At 37.6% G+C, this 22,328-nt stretch overlaps 1 protein-coding gene across 14 annotated transcripts in view; it reads left to right on the top strand.

The window, feature by feature from the left end:
* The window catches only part of LOC129368016 (calcium/calmodulin-dependent protein kinase type II subunit gamma), a 52,587-nt gene that overhangs the window by 12,834 nt on the left and 17,425 nt on the right, over positions 1–22,328 (top strand). For 9 of the 14 annotated variants that reach the window (XM_055042769.1, XM_055042766.1, XM_055042767.1 and 6 more), the window contains exons 3-13: positions 1,874–1,933; positions 5,342–5,396; positions 5,544–5,609; positions 8,834–8,906; positions 10,743–10,845; positions 11,839–11,922; positions 13,135–13,229; positions 13,721–13,843; positions 13,979–14,062; positions 17,210–17,252; positions 18,957–19,019. In XM_055042769.1, coding sequence (XP_054898744.1) covers positions 1,874–1,933; positions 5,342–5,396; positions 5,544–5,609; positions 8,834–8,906; positions 10,743–10,845; positions 11,839–11,922; positions 13,135–13,229; positions 13,721–13,843; positions 13,979–14,062; positions 17,210–17,252; positions 18,957–19,019 — 849 coding nt within the window. The remainder of the gene's footprint in view (positions 1–1,873; positions 1,934–5,341; positions 5,397–5,543; positions 5,610–8,833; positions 8,907–10,742; positions 10,846–11,838; positions 11,923–13,134; positions 13,230–13,720; positions 13,844–13,978; positions 14,063–17,209; positions 17,253–18,956; positions 19,020–22,328) is intronic. The other 5 variants (XM_055042768.1, XM_055042771.1, XM_055042779.1 and 2 more) reach the window with 1 other exon arrangement.

The raw sequence follows: 22,328 nt of genomic DNA on the forward strand, positions 1-22,328 counted from the left end.
TGTGGTTTCTGCATCCCATAGAGATTAGCTGGTTGAGGAGTGTCGGCTGATTTACAAACCAACAACTTTAAAACACACAGTGCTGTGGGATTCAGTTAAATCCTCAAACAAGGGTGTAGGTCTGGAGATGAAGTGAGTGTTTTTCTTGTGAGGATCTCCTCCCAGCCTATGGAGTAAATACAGCAGCGTTTGTCTAATGGGTGTCATAGGAACCCCTTCTGTATACGTGTACATAGATATACAAATGCTCAGACCTGCTTCAACACAGAGGCTTATTTTACGAGCAGAGGGTACACTTATCAAAGATTTTGTTGTAGATTTCTGGAATAATCTGATGATCTTACCAGGCCAATTTTAGTCAGTTGATTTCCAACCGGTAGATTGCTAACTCTGGGTTGAGGGTTAGTTTGTGCTTCAAAGTGGGAGTTTTTAGCCTTGGTGAGGAAAGGTTATATGGATTTGATTAGAGCTAGGTTGGTCATAATCTGGGCACTGTTCAGACTTGCTGTGGATAAGGGTGCATTCACTAAAGTCCGCTTTTATTGAACTCTTGTTTGACTAGAAAGTCCGGTTCATTTTGGGAGGTGAAAATGCGCAATCGAACTCTGATACGGGCCAAAAAAGTGAACTCTGATCCGCTGAAAAACATAAGTCTTGGTTCATTTGAAGTAAACTAGAGTCTGCTTCAAATGTAGTAACAATAATAATAATTTTAATTATAACTCCCTGTATGTCTTCAATTGAAATCTGAATTCATAAGCTGATGATGGCAAGCTACTGGATTGTATCTACAGCTGCCCTGGGAAAATCTGACAGAAGTAAGGTTGCAATTTTTGCACAAAGCATGAAGGATCTCGGCCAGGGACACAAATGATGAATGTCGGCAGACCAGGAATCGAACCGGTGATCCACCGATTGCAAACTCCTACCACCACCGTTGCCGTGTACGTAGGACTGGAGTGTGCTCCAAAATGTGGAATCAAACTATAGAGCAGGGCATTTTGGGTAAATACAACCAAGGCAAACGTGTAAGTCTGAGAAAAAGCTCATGATCTGTTAGCAAACAGAAATATGAAAACCACTAACTCTATTTTTGTTTGCATTTTGTAAAAAAGGAAGTTGCTCTCATGTATTCTTCAGAGGTTTTTGTGTTGTTTCTTTCAGCAGGGTTTGAATCGTTTGACACAGTGCAGTGTGAAAGCGAACGGCACCAGCTGAAACTTAACAAATGTTGCAATTTTGGTCTCAGAACCAAGTCCATCAGCTGTGAAAATCAAAGGTCTTGGTTTACTGACCATTTTCCGACCTTCAAAATCTAATTTTTTAGATTTTGAAATTAGATTTTAGACACTTTATTGGGTGCTTTGGTAAGCGTTTGCGGAAGACAATTAATGGGTGACATGTTTTTTCGCCATAAATAACAGCTTTTCCCAGTTACATCATTATATTATTTATTATTCATTCTGTACATTCTCTGTACACATGATTAATGGGGTCGTCTTGGTTCTGGCCTGTGGTTTTGTCTCTGATCCGTCTCTCCCTCTGCTGTGAGCAGTAACTAAAATCGACTGTGCAGCAGAGCAGCATTTCTTCTTCTTTCCTTTTATTGTTTACAGTTTCCATTAACATTGTGAGAACATAAGGCTAGGACTGTGCACCTCTTGTGATGTAAAATTTTAATATTTCTTTTCAATAAGTACATAAAATTGTCAAAATGGTCATGTAAAATGATGATATTATCAGCTTTCTACTGCTTTCTTAGCACTGAAAAAAATTTATATGTTTCTCTGAGGTTACTTTTGTTTTAAACATTTTTATGTTTTTTTTTTTTCATCTTGTTCTAACTTGTTTTTTTTGGCTTGTTTTCCCTCAGACCACCAGAAACTTGAGAGAGAGGCTCGAATCTGCCGTCTTTTGAAACACCCCAACATTGGTAAGTTTCTGTGCAAATAAGCAGATGTGGATTAAGTTTCTTTTTATTTTCTTCTTCAAACTCTTGAATAAAGAATTTCCAAATGTATTTATTGATTTATTTTGAGAATAACCCCCTGAGATGTAGTATCTCCTTTGAAAGAGGGTCCTTACAAAAAACATAAAATACAAATACAGAACATACTGAAATTAAAAGTTAAGTAAAGAATGCAGGTTTTTTTATGGCATACTTGTCTTTTAACATATAGCATTGCAAAAAATGTCATGTCCGCCATTAATGTCACAAACTAATATTTCAGACTGCCATCAAGTTTGATTAAGGCATTCACTGCGTTTGTTTCTATAAGCTTCTGCAACGTCACATATTTTTTCCATCAGTGGCAATATGTTTTTCAAAATTTTGGTAAAATAAAAAATTGTACCAATTTTTTGGTAAAATTTTTTACCCAAAATTTTTTTACCTGACCTTCTGACCTCCTTCAAAACATCCCAAAACCCTCAATGTGGTTAAATATCTGGTCTCTGTGGTGACAGAGTTTCATAATTTGAGCCTGATGAATCCTGGTATTGTCATCTTTGAATGTGGGCGTGCCATTTGAGAAGAAACCAGCCATTGATGGAATAACCTGGTCATTCAGTATATTCAGGTCATCAGATGGATATTATAGCTCGGCTACAATAGACCCTGGGCATGATGGGAGCATCACGTCATCTGAGAAATGTGAAGCTACTTGTTGCATTGCTGAAAAATAATTACCTCATACTTTATTTATTTTTTGCTTTTGAATGTGGGCGTGCCAACTGGATTAGCTGTTGCTCAAAAAGTTTAGTCTCAGTTGACCAAAGCTCATCCACATACCTGTCCCTTGAGGAAAACTATAAACATAACTTTTGACTTTCAATTTCCGTTTTGAAGACCAGATTTGCAGAGTGAACATTTAGTGTTGTAACTCCTGAAACTAGTGTATCTCTGTAGCTCCTCCATCGTTTACAGTAACTAATATTGCTACAGCAAAATTATTCTACATAGTAGCATATCACCTCCTTTCCTAACATTCCCAGTGAACAAACGAGTTTCAAATTTATTTAGAAAATTAGGATAAATACTGTGAATTTAGATATCATGTGGCAAAATGTAAAAAAGTTGATGGCATGATAAATGTTTGAGGAACAAATTCTTTTTTTTTTCTCAAGCAGGTCATTGAACTAACCATGAATTACAGAAGCTACCATTTGTAAAGCACACAAAATGGGTTCAAGGATTTTTTAATTTATTTCTATTCAGAATTTCTGAAAAAGTAACTCCTGGAGGAAGTTGAAGTATTTGAGTTCACCATGAAAATCACACATTTGTATGGTAATTTAAAGCAAAAATTCAGCAGCACATTATTAAAAATGATTGTGTAATTGCCTTTGTTTAAATCCACCTTGTGTATTTCTATTATTTGAGAACCATTGGGGAGTAATTGTGTTATTTTGTCAACGTTTGTTATGTTTTATTGACATATTTGAGTGTGTGAATGCTTCCTCTCCTTTACATCATTTGTCACTGAGTGAAACTGTTAGAAAATTAAAAGCTACTTTGAAATTAGCTGAATAGATATGAATAGATTATCACTGAGATCAAATTAAACCAGAGTCCTGCTGCTCATGCTAACATTTATTTTTCTTATTCCATGTGATGGCCATTAATCGTTTTTGCATGCTGAACGTTTGTATAATTGTTTCGGTTTCTGACGTTTTTATTGCCTTTTTAAAGCAGCACTGAAGATTAAAAAATAATGCAGAGTCCAGCTTTAATAGAGATGTTCAATAGCGATGGCTACAATGAAAGGACAAAATCAATGCCACCTTTAGCGCTGCTCTCCTTATTTCTCTTCTGCTCATGTCCTACTTCTCTCTCGCCCCCCAGGCATTGCTCACCCCTCACCTAATCTTCCTGTTATCTGTCTTGTCTCTATAGATTTTTTTCCCCCTCATCCTTTTCTTCTCTCCTTTTCTTGACATATCTCGCTGTCGTCTACGTTCAAACTTTAGACAAAGGAGGGTACAAATGAGGAGACATATGGAGACACGAAAGCACAAAGAGAAGGAAACAGATGGGAGGAGGAGGGAAGAGCGGTCACACTTATTTCTTGCTGCAGGGGCATCCTACTTCATCTTATTACACAACTGATAGGCACTTTACATAACTATAACTGTTTGTCTGCTGACACTGAACCTAAGCTGCATCTCGGCAGGCGTTGAGGCGATCGGTCGGACAGCGTCCTGCTTTGTCACCATGCTGCTGTTTAGTTAACTTGACAAGTTTGGCTGCTGAGGTTGCTGCATGACCGCAGCACTGTGGCATTATGCAGTTCTCTTTACCAAAGTGGGTTATTTGTGTTACCAAATAGAAAACACAGTCTCTTTCCAATAAAAATGAAACTTTAAATGTCTAGTTCACTTTTCATTTTTCTAGTGTGTGCTTAAGGTGCCACAAAGCAGATGTAATGAATAGAAATTTAATAGAAGTACTAATTACTACAACTACAAATGCTAAAACAAGAAGAGAAATGATCTGTCATATTTATCTGTTGATCTCTTCAGAACTTTTCTTAAAGAATAATTACCTCATCTAAATAACTGTTAGCCAACCACCCCGAATGTTTTCCATTGTTACATCTTTTCTCTGTTAGTGGACAATTTTTCTCACTGTGGGTCACTAGAGTCATAACCCCTTAGAAATTGTGGTTTTGGTATTGATATGTTAATAATCATTTATAATCAATTCTCAAATTGCTTTAGATCAGAGCAGGATATGTTATTTGAGATCTTGTAACCTGCTTCAAGATGGGCTCTATTTAAGCTTTTACTTGACTTTAGTGAATCAAAGACTGTTTAATCACAGTTAGTTCATAATTTATTAAGGGTGATGATTACTTTTTCCATACAGAACCAACACAGATGCAGCTCGGTTTGAATGATTTGTTTCCTCTGCAACATAAGAATGAGGAAAATGTGAAAGCAGAAGAAATGCCTCAGGGGGCTCAGTATATATGACACCCATGTTTGTTGGGTGCTAAATTGCCCTTACTTGGGTAAAGTTGAGGTTTCACATCATTGTGCTGGTTTCAAAACAAGAGCTATTTCCTTTGGTTGCTGCTACTTTTGTTTCACATGTTATGCAGTTAAAGACAGTTTGAAAAACTCATTTCATGTTTGCATGATGGCAAAATTTCCACTTCAGTGATTGAACTTCTGGAGTGCTTAAGATAAAGAAAACGTGCTTCAGGAGTTTCAGTTATGCAGTTTCTTTCTCTTTAATTTATGTCTAGATTTAACCACCAAACACTGCAGAAAACCTTATTTGTTTCATCTCCTCGCTGTTTTTATTCTCTGCTCTCACATCCTCCCCTCTCTCTTGCAGTGCGACTTCATGACAGCATTTCAGAGGAAGGCTTTCATTACCTCGTCTTTGACCTGTGAGTATATTCTGTGCACGCACACGCTGACATTTCATCCATGCACATAACCTCGCTTTGTTTGTGTATGCTAACAACTTCTTTCTCTGTCCTTCCTGTCTCATCGACTCATTCTTTCTCCAAATTCTTTCTTCTCCTGCCCCTCAGTGTGACAGGCGGAGAGCTTTTTGAGGACATTGTAGCCAGGGAGTACTACAGTGAGGCTGATGCCAGGTAAGATCCCCCCCAATGTAAATATCTTTGGAGATACAGGCAGAAATGCACAGTGTAGCCATGTGAAAAGATATCATTGCCACACGCAAGCTCATTTTAAATGCACCGCTGTGACTTGATGTGCTCACACACATAATTGGTTGGCTTGTATTCTTGTCAGGAAATGCATCCTCCCAGCCAACAAGTGCAGTGATGTAGCTTTCTCCCTTCTTTCACGCTGCCTCATTTCTCTCGTTTTTATTGCGGCAAGAATAAGCCAGTAACAATGATTTAATGGCTCAATTTTTATTATTTATCTGGTCCTTTATTACAATAATCTGCAGCGTTTTAACCGTAGTTGGGAAAATTAATTTTTATTATAATTTTTTTGTCTATTTTGCAGTTAGAGAATATCTGCTTTGATCTTCTTTACTGTGGAAAAACCTGGTTATTAGCTATGAATGAGAGATATTAGAAGGTAAAGCTAATCCAATCTATGTTGATTACATTTCATCTCTAATTAGATCTGTACAATATATTAACTCTGAATTATCAACTAGTATTGGTGTGCTCTATATAGCACATGCTAATATTACGATAATACATTTTTTTACTGCACAATAAATTTCCGCTATAAATTATAATATTCTCCCTTTGAGCCCATTTTTAACTGATTTGATTATAATGGGAAAATAATGTAAGGTCACCCAGTCAAAGATTAAGAAAAACCTTGATTTCTAAAAACATAAACATCCAAAAATAAACAGACAAGACAACAATAATTAAAATGGAATATGAAGGAAGTTTCAAGCAGTTCCAGTTGTTTAACCAAATGGCTAATCTCTATTGAGATATACTGGATATATATTAGTCTTACTTTCTTTTCTCTCTGGAATATTGAGAAATAGTATTGCAGTAATAATGTGGGGAGATATTGTGCAGCTCTAGGTCTAATTCAAAATTATTAAATACTCAAATAAGGCCTGGACTAATTACTGGAATAAAGGTAGACCTGAGTTTAAAATTTTCCTTCTCGACTAATTGGGGGAAATATCGACAGTTTAATCGACTCCCTGAGTAATCATTAGTCCCAGCCCTATTTTAGTGGTCGCAAACTTACATTATTTATTTATTTCGGTGTCAAGGTATGTAGTATTTGAGTATTGGAGCTCATCTTTGGGGAAAGTCCTAATTTTAACCTATTTGTTGTAAATGTATGTCCTCTTTAACATCCAACCAGCCTCTTAACCCTGCTGTATATTAAACTGGGTTAATGTAATGCTTTTTCTGCTTTAATATATGTTTTTTAAGCTTAAAAGAACAAAATAGTGCTGTTTAGAAGTTTACATTCACTCAAAATGACAACAGCTTTCATACTTATATTGAGCCTTTAATCATACATATCATACATTCTGTTTTATTTCTTTATTTCATAATTTACTGACAAAACACATTTTTTTAAGCTTTGATGAGCAAAAGTTTCTCTAATCTTCACTGGGTCATAATTACATATACAAGCTCCAATACGCCTCACTAATATTTGCACTTTAGCAAAATGTTTTTGTATCCATCAGTAAAACTTCTGAGTGAGGCTGATGCTAGGTACTCGAATATGGAGTTGCATGAAGAGTTGCAATGCAGTTGCTGAATATCAGTTCTGATTAACCATCTGCCCTTAATGAGCTTTTCACATATTGACCTCCAAAAATGTGCATCGTTCCAGGAACATTATGCAGGCCATACTCGTTTCTTAGCATCTAACAATGATACAACATGTTGCATTTGGTAAGATGTTTAATATTATCACAAAAATAGTTTTTGTGTTATTGCAGATCTTGATATTGTGATTTGTGCAGCTTTAATATTTGATCACTCGTAGCAGAATTATTATTATTATTATTATTTTTTTACTATCTTTTTGTTGTATGTTGTTTTTAACTTTCTTGTACAAGCACTTTGTCTTGGCTGAAAGTTGCTGTATAAATAAAGTTGCCTTTCCTTGCCTCGTAGATAGAAATTTAAAGTGGTTGGCTTCCTAACAGTGACTGGCTGACAATCCAAATAATTTCAGTATTTCAACCATGGCTGCATCTCCTGATCATTCTAACCAATTTTCTTTCATCTGAGGTGGGCAGTTTGGGTCTAATAGTTGAAAAATTGGACACAGTTCACTGTTCCTGCTGAGAAATGCTTGTCAGGTCTGGTTTTTGGAGTAAATACATAAAGGCAGTGATGGGAAATTAAACGATTAGTATATTCTACTGAGAAACCGAAAATGTTCAAAGACGATAAACCTGATAAATTTAATAACACAATCAAGACACAGCATGTTGCTTATCAGCTTTTTTACAAGGTGGAGAAGAGATTGCAACTAGTAGTGTGAAATTGCTTGTTTTAAAAGATGCAGTATTTTCACTTTGAAAAGTACTTCAAAATGTTACACCATTGTTGCTCGCCGATAAAGTGGAACACGTTTTACTTGTTTTAGGTGATGTTAGCTTAGTTTTGAAACGAAATGTCATTGTTCGTGTTTAATTTGTTCTTTTACTCAATTTATATGGAAAATATTAAAATAAACGCAATTTTAGAAATTGGTCTGAAACAGTTGTGATAATTATTTAAATCATTACATTAAAAAAAATGTTGAGCAGTTTTTCTCCACATCACCCTGCACTAGTCTGTATTAACCTTTAAAAAAAATAGACTGAAAATGTTAATCTGATTACAAATGAGTTTAAATGAACAAATTGTCAAATATCTCACAAAAATAATGGCAAATTTTAGAAAGTGTTTAATCAAGCGGAGTGGACATTATGTATATGATGTACAATTTTAATCATTTGTGAATAAATCGGAAGAGATGGGTGCTGTGTGATGTTTGTTTTTCCATCCTGAAAGAAGAACTATTTAAATAAATAATGACTTGTCTCAATTAAATTAAGTTCTGATGCTACATCTATGCAAACTTCCTTCGTTTTTCTCAAAAAATGTACGCCATAACTGCCCTTAAATGCACAGCAGATGCGTCTTTCGCTCCCGAGTGTCTCTCATGAGGCTGCTCTTCCTCGTGATTTCTAGATAATGTTGCAGTGAAATGCAGTTTTATAGTGGCACGAAATTCCCGCAGGCTCTGGCAAAAACACACGACAGACAAATCATGTGCAGCGAACGTCATGTTTTTGTGATGAAGGCCAGTGGCTGACACTTCGCCCTGTTTGTCCTCTTTTCTGTCTCCCTCTCTGTAGTCACTGCATTAGTCAGATCTTGGAAAGTGTCAATCATATCCACCAGCATGATATTGTGCACAGAGACCTCAAGGTGAGTGAGACGACCACACACTCTCTTACACACACCTCTGCTCGTGGCCATGGCAACACACAAATGGCTCTCAGTTTCTGTTTCTTTCTCTGCAGTTTTTCTTCCATTCCTGTTTTTTTTTCTCTCTCCCCTCATCTCATGTGTTCCCCTCCGGTTTTATTTTTTTCCCCCTCTGTTTCTCTATCTGTTGTCACATCTGTCATCCTCTCTGTCCTTGACCGGAGTTGCGCGTATGTGCTCATGCATGTGCGCCCGTGCTGAGCACAGAGATGGTGAGTCATGATCACGTGGAAGGGTTCGTCTCCCACCTTTGGCATGGAAAAAGACGAGGAGTCAAACAATGCATGCATGCAGGATTACATGCATGCATGCATTTTTAGTTCTGCCATGAGCAAAGAGGTTAGGGCACAGCCACAGGAGTTGCCAGGACAACCTGCGTGACGACATGCCTCTCGTGCAACGTCGTGGGAGGGGCTTTAGTTGACCTAGATTGCTGATTGGCTCAGTTTCTGATTGGCTTACAATGCAGGAAGACGGCTTCTCTGCAACCTCTATTTGTATTTCCTAAGAGAGTTTCTCTCAGTCAGAGAGACAATTTCTTCACAGACTCAAATGTTAATTTTTACAGATTTTTACACTTTTTGAGAAGTTGCAAAGGTTTCACCAAACGGCTTCAGTTGGTCACATGGAGGTAGAGTAGTGCCATCCGTCCCCCAGCTGGTTGTTTAGGAGACATCCGCCCATCCATCCACCAATTTGTCCATCCTTTTAACCATTGTTTCTCTATCCATCCCTGTTTTTTATCTCAGTTTCCTGTCCATGCGTCCTTCTCTCATCCATATGTCCATCAGTCTGTTTCTCATCCGTCCATCAGTCTGTTTCTCATCTGTCCGTCAGTCTGTTTTCCATCCCTCCATCTGTTTGTCTATTCATTAATTTATTCGTCCTCCATCCATTTGTTTTTCATCCATCTGTCCATTTCTTTTTCCATCCTTCTATGTCTCCATCTGTCCATCCATCCGTCTTGCAGGTTGCCTATTTAAAATGTTTGCCATTTCTCATCTTCATCTGACATTGTGAACATTTTCACACTGTGCTAATTTGAGTCTGTAAGTCGTGTTTTGTCTGTTCCACTTTTATCTGACTGTTAATAAGGTAAAGAAAATGTGCATTACAGTAGATTTTGGTTGTTGCATTAACAGGCTGAAAATGGCGATGTGTTTTGAGCTTTGTCGCATTTGTTAATCGAGGAATATAATCCAATTTTTCAGTATTTGATCTGCGTCTCACTGACGCAGTCTTTCGAGGGAAACATACGATCTCTGGTGGATTGATTGGTGCATCGCTCCTGAAAACATTCTCAGACTTCGATGTGCAGTTCCTGTGTCCCAGAGTAACGCTGTTCCCTCGAGCGTTGCATGGCTGATTTGTTAGCCTTTTATCCTGAGTGGGCTTTTTCCTGCGTTTCTTCATGTCCCGCTGCCCAAACTACAGCCCTCTAAAACGCTGCCACACATGCTGCCTCTCGCTAAGTACACTCTCTGTTTAGCATGCAGCGTGCAGCTCTGCCCAAATGCCTCCCGAGTGGTTTCCATGGCTACCAAACCATGCCCATATAAGGTGTCGTGAAGATTGCTAACTACCCATCCTTTCCCCTTTCTTCTCTCTTTCTGTGGCTTTCTCACACCTTTTCTCCACCCCCACACAATCTGTGTCAAACGCATCAAAAATAAATATTTCTGAGAAAGAGCTCCTCTGATGAGTGTCTGCAATTATCTTCATCTCTTGTCCTACATTCTGCTTCTCCATATGTGTGTGTATGTGTGTGTGTGTCAGCCTGAGAACCTGTTGCTGGCCAGTAAGATGAAGGGAGCTGCAGTGAAGCTGGCAGACTTTGGCCTCGCTATCGAGGTGCAGGGAGAACAGCAGGCTTGGTTCGGTAAGAAATTAAACAGAAACTCCTGAATGTTGTTTTGGCAGTTGGATAGGTTGAGTTGTTGCTAAATAAGTCTGATAATGTGCAAAGGACACACCCACTGCTCTGAAGCCAAATCACATTGAAGTTTATGCTTGGGTAATATTATCTTGGCTGACAGCTGAGCTGCCTCTGTTTGGCAGAAATGAGTAGATTATGCTGCATTTTCTTGTGACTCCAAACGAGAATAGGGTAAAGTACCTCAAAATTTTACTCCAGTAAGAGTAGCACAACTTTAATGTAAAAAGTAAAACGTAACCATTCAAGAAATTAGTCCAGTAAGAAAAAAGTCATGAAAAAGCGACCCGAGTACTGATTGTCTCATCATAATACCTGATTTTATGCTGTATTTAAAAATGTCTGACAGAAAAATATATAAAGGAATGTTCAAAATCTTACATTTTAAAGATGGAAATAAAAAAATGCTACACATTGTTACAACATATTGAATTTACTCAGAAGAAAACCCTTGCAAATAAAATTTTTAAAAATAAAACTTATGAAACTAATAATTACAGTACGAAGGTGCTTTAGGTGACAATATTTAGTGTTTACTATATATTCTTGATCTCCAAATGGGACATCAGGCTAAGCAGATAGAAAATATTAGAATAACAAAGATTGTGTGCAAACAGGAGATCCCACTATTACATAAATTCTAGGCGTGTGTCCTTGTTTGGTGCATTTTTGTGTTACTGTTAGTGCATTGAGTTTTCAGAAATTTCACTCAAGTAAGAATAGCTATACTTCATATTAATATTGCTAAAGTAAAAGTAAAAATTACTGCTCTGAAACTTCTCCAAAACATAACTCGTGACTTCAACTAGTTAATATCCATCTCTGTCATCTGTTCTTCTATAAGAAGACAAAAAGGTCACCATCACTTGGAAATTTTATTCAAATACACACAGTCCAGGTGAAAAAAAATTCACGATTTCTGAATTTTCTTTGCATCAGGGTTTGCTGGAACTCCAGGCTATCTTTCCCCGGAGGTGTTGAGGAAGGATCCCTACGGCAAGCCTGTGGATATTTGGGCCTGCGGTGAGTTTGAGCTCACATTTTTAAAGTCCCACCTGTTGGCTTTAGCTAACTATGAACATTTTCCAAGGGCTTGGTGATAAATCAATTTGATCGATTCATCACATGTTTGGTTTTTGGAAAATCTGAATTTTTGTTTCTGAATAATATTACCAGAATAAAGTCGTAATTTTATGAGAACGCCAACAAGAAAAACAAACAAAAAAAAATTAAATGTGGAAAGTTGAGCATCTTGTGAAGTCATGTTTAAATTTCACAAATGATACTAAATCATTTAACACAACAATATCAAATTATTATCAGTAGGAAGACTTTGAAATGATTGTCTATTTGAAATATAGAACCACCGAGCTTTGGTCCTCATTAAAATAAGACTTTTTTTCTGCTAATATTACTGTACAGTTCTCATAATTTAACAAAAATTCTCATAGTAAAGGATGATTGAAATAAAAGCCTTTTTGAAAATATTTCTTGTCATTTGTATTTTTCTTTTTAGGAAAAAAGAAATTGATTAATTTTCTTTTTTTAAAAATCGTCCTTTTTTTAAAAAGGATAAATAAAATCTGCGATTTTATTTTTGAGCCATATCTCCCAGCCTTTTTCTTTGTGGTGTGATCGCTCTATTCTGATATAGCAGCTTTATTTTTGTTAGTCTGAGGATTACAAATCCATGTCAAGAAATTAAAGTATCATCAAAAAAAACATTTGTTAATTTTGATGATATTGGCTCACTGCAAATGAAAATATAAATGTGGTTTCTGTGAAAAATGGGCAACACGTTTATGCAGTTATCCATTGTTTAGGAAGGAATTTACATGGATCCACACTCGGTCCTAGATATGTCCGTGTGTGGCGGCGCTTGAAGCTTGTGCAGCCTTTTATACCTTAGTTTTTCCTTCCACAGAACTTCCCGTGATTATGAATGAATAGACCACTCTTTAATCAGGCAGCTTTCTTTTTTTAGCTCATAAGATAAAACTAATCAGAAATAAATTATTGAATAATCATTTATTTTTTTAATAATTTATTTACAATGAATCTATGTAACATAATGTTGCTTTTTGAATGAACTTGCTGAAGTAAGTTAAGTTTTCCTCTGTGTTTTCTGTTGTATCCTGTCGTGGCGCGAACCACCTGTTGCTGAACGCTCCTTATAGTCGACCACTTCATCCAGTTTTGTAACATGATCTTTCTTCCCGCCTCTTCCTCCGCCAGGTGTTATTCTGTATATCTTGTTAGTTGGATATCCTCCTTTCTGGGATGAAGATCAACACAAACTTTATCAGCAGATCAAAGCTGGAGCGTACGATGTAAGTGCTCTTTGTTTTTCTCCGTGCGTGTGTGTTAGAGTGTATTTGCAGTGGGTGCAGTGCAGAGGTTTGGCTAAGCACTTCTTGAATGTTTAATAGTGTCCAATCGAGATCTGGTCCAAAGCTATTGATCCTATCAGGGCTTTCCTGACGCATTGCAGAGGTGTGTGTTTGTGTGTAAGCAGGAGAATGGGAAGGTGTATCCTGTCTTCTAGTTGCTGTTTAATCAAGTCACGCTGCAGCGTTTTGTAGAGTTCATCCTTCTGCACTTGCAATATAACAATGGCTTTTACAAACTTTATAATAAATCAACACAAACTAAAGTGGTGCTCAGATGTTTTTTTTTTTTTTTAATGGTCAGAAATCTGCAGAAAATCTCCAGCAGGTCTCTTTCTTGAGGAAATATAGAAATCTATAGCAATCTGAATATGGATTTCAGTCATGGAAAGACATTCCTCCCATGTCTTCATTTATGTTCAAAATGTCCACAGTTCCCATCTCCAGAGTGGGACACTGTCACTCCGGAAGCGAAGAACTTGATCAATCAGATGCTGACCATCAATCCAGCCAAGAGAATCACTGCTGAACAAGCCCTGAAACACCCATGGGTCTGCGTAAGTGATCAAGCTCCCCACATATCACCTAGTCACATAGACTGCTCTAAATTAACATTACTGATATATAAATTCAGAAACATGTTAAAGCCAGTCATGTTTTGTTTCACATCTTATTGCTTTGTTCTCTCACAGCACCGTTCTACAGTGGCGTCCATGATGCACAGACAAGAAACTGTTGAATGTCTGCGTAAATTCAACGCTCGCCGAAAACTCAAGGTAGAAATCTTCTTCTATATTTTTCTGTTCATACTTTACAGCCAATGTAACAATTCTTCTGTTCGCTACTATTACAATGTGATAGGATTTTAAAATGGTTTTCCTGTCTGCCATTAGGATTTCCTGTCTTTAAACTACTCGGTACAGCTTATTAAATCTCCAGTTCACTGCTAATCTCATGCTGGTCAAGTATGTGCCAAATTATAAAGGATTTAGTTTGGCTCAAGTTGAATTCAAATCTCTCTGCTTTACATAAATAAAGTCCAGTCATATAGTTGGATCCAATCACAGTTAGACTTTATTTCAGTCCTAATTATAATATCACAGTGTTGGGTAGTTTTTGTACATAAAGCCTGATTCACACGACAAGATATTTATGCTAATTTTTTACCGGATTTTCCTCTTCTGTTGCATCGATTATTATCTTATTGTCATCTAAAGATGATATCAGGAATATTGGGGATCTCCAATATGATGGATTGTCCAGTGGACATCCGAGACGTGTTTTGTCAGTTTTATTTTCTCTGTTAGAAATAGTTTACAAACTATCGCCATTGCTCCTTCCTCGTCGGCCATGTTTGTTTACTCAAACTGATCTCAAGTGTTTATTTTTGTTAGTTTTCTTTTGGAGATTTTCTGTCTGAATGTGGCGTGCTTTGTGGCTGTACACCACACACTGAAGGACCAAACCTGTTGTCTCTGTTTTTATCATCATGTTTGACCTCTCAGGTTTTGAAAGTCAACCAACAATTTTTAAATCTTGCCATGTGAATCAGGCTTCATTTAATCTACATGGTGGCCCATAATTTTCCATACATAGAAAAAATAAAACATTTTATATTGGACAACCGTTTTTATCTTTGTGGGACTTTTATAATTGTGGCACGTCTTGGACTTTGTGGTTGATCTGCAACATTTCCAGTTTTCTGAAACTTGCAAATAAGTTTCATGTTTTCTGTTAAAGTTTTGGGCACCCATGTGGCTGCTTCCCGATACAGCTATCCGTATAATTTCAATTCTTTTCTCTTTTGTCAAACATATCTTCTTCGGCATCTGAAATATGATAGAAATGTACATTTTACATTCTCCTAAGTATGTTAACCTATAGCCCACCCGGTAGTACAGTCCTGAACTTATCCAGAGAAGTATGAGAGTGAGAATGTGATGATGTGGTTCTAAGATGGGAATTCTTGATATTTCATAATTCTGCCATCACCGCCAGTGAATACACAATATTAGGAAATGACTCAATATGCAGACATATTTCTGCCTGATAACAATCCAAAGCAAGCAGAGTTTCTGGAGATAAAACTTGATGTAACATGTGGACCTCCAGTGAAACACACAGCAGGATGGTTTAAAAGCAAAGATAGCAGCTAAGCTCTCCAGCAAATGGCAAAAAAAAAACTTCATAGCTTTTGATTCCTATTTATAAATGTCTTAATGTTTTTAAAAATGTTGTTAATGTTTCTTTTGTTTTTCCATGCTTGCAACAGGAGTCCTTACATTTAGATTTACTGTACAACTAAACACAGAGCAAGCTAGGATTTAACTTCCTGCTAATTATTTGTTTTAAGCTGTTTATATTAAACGACTTGGGTCTCAGCTATCATATGTATGTCGGACTCTATTATTGTCACTTGATTCGTTATGTTATGTCTTCACTTTAGCATTTCTTCATCATTTTTATGCTGTATTTTTTGTGTTGCTATGACACTATCTCGGATGTCTAAAAATACATCTTTCTTGCACTGCAGCATAAACCCCCCCTGTTTTCATAACACTTTTATGATCATCACTGATATGTAGATATCCTGACCCATTTAAAGGTAAAGAAGCCCAGCTTTATTTCTTTCTGCGGAGCATCACTGAAATACTTTAAATGATGTCTAGTAATAGTTGCTGTAGTTTGCATTCATGGTCGTTCATGCAAACTATTGGAATCAAGCACCAACTGTTCTGTTTCTTCACATCATTTAAATTCTTTTGCATACATAAAGGTGTAACACGACTCGCTGAACTTCCTGTAACGGTGCCTTGCAAAGGTTTTCACACCCTTTCAAATTTTTTCTTCACGTTACAACCACAGACTTCAATATTTTTCAGTAAAATTTTAAGTAATAAAACAACCAAAGTGAAAGTACAAGGATAGTTTTTACAAACAGATCATCAAGTGCTACAGAAGAAAATGACACAAAAACCTTAGAAGAAAATATGAGTGCAACTTCCTTCTGCACAAAATGTAAATAACAAATGGAAAAGATTTTAGAGGTTTTAGGATTTCTCTTTTCTCTTTGGTAAAAAAAACAGCAAACCATTCCTCCTGTTAGCGCCAGACTCTTGTGGCTGTTTTGGTTGTATTTACCCACAATCCATGTAGTTTGCGCTACATGGATTGTGTTTGCGCTACATGGATTGTGGCAAAAACATTTAGATTTGTGGCGTGCACAGCAAACAGTTATTCTGTCAGCTGATTCCCCCTCTCTAAGCTGTTTAACTACACAGCTCCCCTCACGACCATAGGCCTCCCGACTCCTGTTCTTGTCCGGTCTTTGTTTAGTTGGCGTCTGAATTGGAAACTTTGTGGTCACCCTTTTGCATTTTCAGATGATAAACTGAGCCATAATCTGTCTCTCATTACGTTTCACAACATAACCTGACTTTTAAGCTTCTCCACCATTTTGTTCCTGACCTGCCTTCTCAGTCTTCATGAGGCTGTTTATGCTCTGGTTTTCTCTAACAAACCTCTAAAGCCTTCTCAGAACTTTATCTTTAATTGCACACAGGTGGATTCTTGTGAAGGTAATTGGTTGCAGTGGACTATTTTTGGTTGAATATAAATGCATGCCACTCTATTTGGCATGCATTAGCATTAAAAAAAACTCCCTTGCTCTTTATGGTAATCTGTAGTTCTTTATCACATAAAATCAAAAAGAATATTAAAGTTTGTGGGGTTTTTTATGTGACAAAATGAAAGTGTATGGCTATTTAGCTTCTGCTAAATTTGCAGAATAATGAAACCTTTTGTCTGATTTGAACTGAAGTTAAAACGGTGTAAAGGAAAAGCAAAAATCCTACCAAACAAAAAGTTCTGTTCTCTCTCCTTGTCTCTTCTCACGTCTTCTCCTCCTTCGTCTTCTCCTCCAGGGAGCCATTCTCACCACCATGCTGGTGTCCAGAAACTTCTCAGGTGGGTGTGCCCTTCGCCCTCTGCCTCCCACGCAGAACATGCAGAGGGAGAGGAGGAAGGAGAGTGGATAGAGTCCTCTGCACCTCTTTTAACCCCCCACCACACACACCACACACACACACACACACACACACACACACACACACACACACACACTCACCCACTCATCCTTAAAATAACAATATGCTTTTGTGTGTGCAGAACAGTTTGGACGCTTAAAACGTTAAACTGATCTGAAACGTGATGTTCCTGTGTGTTTCAGTAGTCGTGATAAATCTTTGAGAGCTGATATGTTTTTTTAGATTGTCATGTATCAGATTGTATGTGAGTCTAAGTTCTGTCTTTGTCCAAGTTAATGTATTTCTCCCTGTTTATCTGTCTGTGTGCGTCTCTCTCTCTTCTGCTGCCCATGGAGCGTTTGCATGTTTAAAAGAAGAAAAAGACTTTTTATTTATTTTTATTTTGTTTTTATTCTTTTATTTATTTATTTTTTTAGAAGCTTTTGATGATTTGGGGAAGCATGTTGGTAGAAACGAGTGACAATTAAGATTGTTTTTTTTGTTTTGTTTTTGCCAAGAGTGACTTGTTTTTGCTGAGGCCCTGCTCTCAGTTTTCAATTAACTGGTCAGTCGATGGTTAGTGATTTCAGCCCTGGATCCAGGAGTCCACACCGGGTGCACATATTTGCTTCAACCCACTTCAATAAAGTGTCGAGGTGCATCTCAGAGAAGTTGAAGGTCATTGATAAGCTGATTTATGTTTAAAAAACAAAACTAGAAATTTATTGAACACCAGGGATATATTTCAAACTGATTGTCATTGAAAAGTAAAACCATCCCAAATTCAGCGAGTCAGTAAATTAGATTAAGACACAAAATAAATATTTTTGAACCAGAAATGGAGAGGACTACTTCAGCAGTGAATAGACAAAACTTGTCTGAATATGGAAAATTATCAAGAGGAAGATGAAACACAGAAACCAGCAAAGCAGCTGAAACAATCTCAGATTCATAAATGATTAAAAAAAATGCTGATCTCATCGATGCTTCACTGCGTTGATACAGGAATTATTGTTTTTCCTGCAAAAATATTTAATGGATATCATGCATAGTACATGACTAAACATTTCAGTCTGATGATATTTCTTGTTTTTATTTGTAATTACTGAAAAACTGAACTTGATGCCAGTAGGCCTGTCAGAATAACCAGAAATGATTGCAATAAACAAAAACATTGTTGTTCTGAGTCCATTTTCAAGTGACGTATTGATAATGGCGTAATAAATGCACTTTTAATTGTGTGAAGGACACTTAACACTGGAACAATAAGTAAAATGGAAATAAAAACCACACACAACTGAAATCATAAATAAAATGCATTATCTGCTACAAACAAAATTTTCATTCAAAAACTATTAATCATCGGAATGGAAATGATCAAACTCTTTAAGTTATCATGCGATTAATTGATTTATTGCTTATTGCGACGAGCTTTAGATGCAATCCATAATTATCACAACTTGAAATATAATTTATTTGTGCAATTAATCATTTTAATAGCCTTTGGAGATAACTCTGAGATGCTCCTCCATTTGGGCTGAAGCCAGCACACCGCTGTGGTTTTCTAGACCCAGACTGGAAATAGTGAGAAAAGAGCCGCCTATTTTGCACAGCTCCTCCCAACTGTAGCATTTTTGTCCAATAGTGGGCCGGCAGCATACCAACTCTGCTGCTGCCGCCTCCTCCACGGCCTCACTGGCTCAGGAAGGTACGTCCCAGAGACACGCCCATCCACTTCCTCTCTACACACACAGCCTTTTTTGGGGGGTGGGATCCATAGCGCAGGTTGGCCCTCATTGCCATCCCCCATATTCCTGCATGCAGCGTCTGCCAGCTTCATCATTAGCATTTGCACATGACTGCATGCATACTTACGCAAGTTTTGCTCACTCAGGGTTTCATTGATTTGTTTTTGCTCTATATGGCAGAGACATCCGATTTTCCTCATGCCATTATGAACGTTAGTAGTAATCAGCCTACTTTAGTTTGCACTGCAGAGTTCACATCTCACCACCACTCAACCACAGCCATTTCATTCACTAGATTAAGTCCACACACCCCTGCGATCCTCACCAGCTCGATCTGGGAAGGCTGGGAAGCAGGATGAGGAGGGGCTTGTGTCCTGGGGGCGGGAACCCCGAACTGCAGGGGGTTGGCAAGAGCTGGGTTGGCGTGCTGCCATCGTCAGACCTGGTTCTGGAGAAATGGACGAAAGGGGCAGGTGTTGAGGGGAGAGAGGCTTTGATGGAGACTCTAGAAACTATTCAGCCTTCCTGATCAACCTCTGGAAAAGGAAGCAGTCTTAAAGCTCATCTCTCCCTCTTGAGGCCTGTTTCAGTACTTTTGAGCAAAACTTCACCCCTTGAAAGTGCTGAAATAGGTCTCTCTTCTTCTTCTGCCTGAGTGGAGACGGATGGCAAAGGTCGGCGATTCCAATGGTGGCTCCATGGATATATTCATGAGAATAAGGCAATGTAGAGCAAAGTAGATCCTCTGTCAGCTTTTGACAGGAGAATCTTCTTTACTCTGCAGTGTGGGTGTGTAAACGGAAGTTGGGTTTTTCTGTTCGGATGTGTGATTGTTTGAGCTGAGCTTTTGGGGTGTTTGTGGTGCCCTCCAATGCGGGCTTCCTCGCTGACACTGGACCAAGGTGCCTGTTTATAAGTTTATTAATATCATGTGTGGCAACGTCACTTTAGACTCGACTCCTTATCTCCTCTCCTTTCAAAATCATCTGAATATGTTTTTGTTTTTGCCCTTTTATGGTGCGGAGCCCTGTAGAGTATGCAGGGGTGATTTATTCATTTATGTATTTATTTTTTGCGTTACCTTGCAAAAGCATTGAATTTCGTTGCAATAAATTGGTCTATTTTATATACGGTGTCAATTTAATTGTACCTATCTAGACCCATAAAGGTTCTAAGTCAAAACATGTTTATGCATTTTTTTATGCAAAATTCACATTTTGCAGATTTTTATACATCCATTTGGGTCTCAGCTGCTTCTAAAAACAAGTGGTTAAAAAAACCACACAGCCTTTTTTTTAATCAATGTTAATATTTTTTAGTGTCTAAAAAATGAGAAATTTAAAACAAACGCCAATTAAGTCAAATTCAACAAGCACTGCACTGTTACTTAGCAACCCCAACTGAGCTCCAGCACATTTGGTCAGCTCGTTTTACCGCTGTATGTGCTGTACAATGGCTGCTGGAAGTGCAGCCATTGAACAGCATTATACAACAGCATTGTACAATAAGTGCTTTGTTGTTGACTTACCATCCATAAAGAAACTTTCTGCATTGTTGTTAGTTGCACAGGAAGCTCCACTGTTGCTTTTCCAGTATGTATAGTTGCATAATTGCTCATCTGTTTGCTGCTATATTCATGTGCAAGTGTAAACGTTGAGTTGGGGGTGCGGCCAGCAGCGGCTTATTTGTATTTAAATTGACAAGAGGCTCTAAAATGTCTCACTCTGAAAGGAGCTCAATAAAGGCAGACCAGAATAAAATCTAATTATTTATGGATGATTTCCTGCAAAAAAACGTGATGAACATGTTCTTATAACCCATAGAGCTAGGCTAACCTGCTCAAGGAAACATAATGGCGGTCACCTTTAACTTTTATTTATCTTTTAATATTTGTCGGTGTAGATGGGACTGCACATGAAAATGGCTCTTTATTAGCCATTCAGACTAACAGAAACAACCAAAACCGTCAGATAGCGATATCATCCTGTGAAAAAACTCAAAATTTGTCTTTTTTAAAAAGAATCTCTTTTAATGTTTTTATTTGAGAGGTAACGCAAAAGAAAAATAAATCCCCCACATCACTGAGGGGGCTCCGTATTATGCCACTCATTACTGCAAAATCCAAGCCTTCTTGACTGTAAACGCTTTCCCGCACTTATTTAAGTCTGGCCAAAGCGGGGCTTTGCAGTTTGCTCACGATGTTACCCTACAACGACATTAAATGTAAAAACTGGCATATCTGCATCTTCTAAGCATCTCTATTGTCTCTGGAGTTGTTTTGCTTTGCTACCTTTTGCATGTGGGTGTCCTGTGTGGTGAAATCCTATAAAATGTTCTCTGGAGATGCCTCCTTCTGATGCTTCCTAATGCAGTCTCCCCTGCTGCTCACTATTCGGCACTTTGTTCGAGTGGTGCAGGCTTCCTGTGGTCGGTCATCTTGACTTCATCTGTGCTGTCTTGTGTAACTCGTGATCCTTCATAATTTGGAGGGGAGGCCATACTTGGGAAGCAAACGAACAAGGCAGCACTAGACCTTCGCACAGTGCCTTATGAAAGTCGCATTTGGTCAAATTACAGCTACAAACTTTATGGTTTTTATCTGACAGACAAAACACAAAGTGGTGCATCATTGTGAAAAAGAAGAAAAATATGTATCTATCAGATGTTGACATTTAAAAAAAAATCTTTCTCCTGTATTAAAATCTTACTGAAGATACTGAAGTAAGTACAGTACAAAAACCTTACCAAGTATTTTTGGTCTTGTTTGAAGTGCAGATATTGACTTCCATTACTGAATAAACTTTAAAATCAATCCGTTGACGACTCCATGTATTGTCCTACTGTGTGACGTCAACGTTCCTCTTCTGCACATGCGGTTGACTTTGGGGACGTAATCCGTTCATACACGAGTCCCATTTGGGTTTAATTAATAGTATGAGCGACCATGCAAACATTGGATTTCTGCAAAAACTATAATTGGTCATAAAGACCTGCTGGGTGAACGTAGACCATTAGTTGCACAGTCCACAAAACTGATCTTATGGAAGCGAAACCATGAAAAACTTTCTTTTCACATTAAGATGCACTACTTTGTGTTTATGTACAGCATAATGTTATAAAAAACTTTGAAGTTTGTTGTTGTAGCATGACAAATGTTTAGAAAGTGAATGATCACTGCAAAGTAGTACCAACACTACTTTTCACTGCAGATGGAAAACAGTTGACATATTTTTTTAACTCCAAGATTAAATAAGGAACATGTCAGCAAG

The sequence above is a fragment of the Poeciliopsis prolifica genome, unplaced genomic scaffold (assembly GCF_027474105.1).
Source record: "Poeciliopsis prolifica strain line A6 unplaced genomic scaffold, Auburn_PproV2 SCAFFOLD018, whole genome shotgun sequence".
Classification (NCBI taxonomy): Eukaryota; Metazoa; Chordata; class Actinopteri; order Cyprinodontiformes; family Poeciliidae; genus Poeciliopsis; species Poeciliopsis prolifica.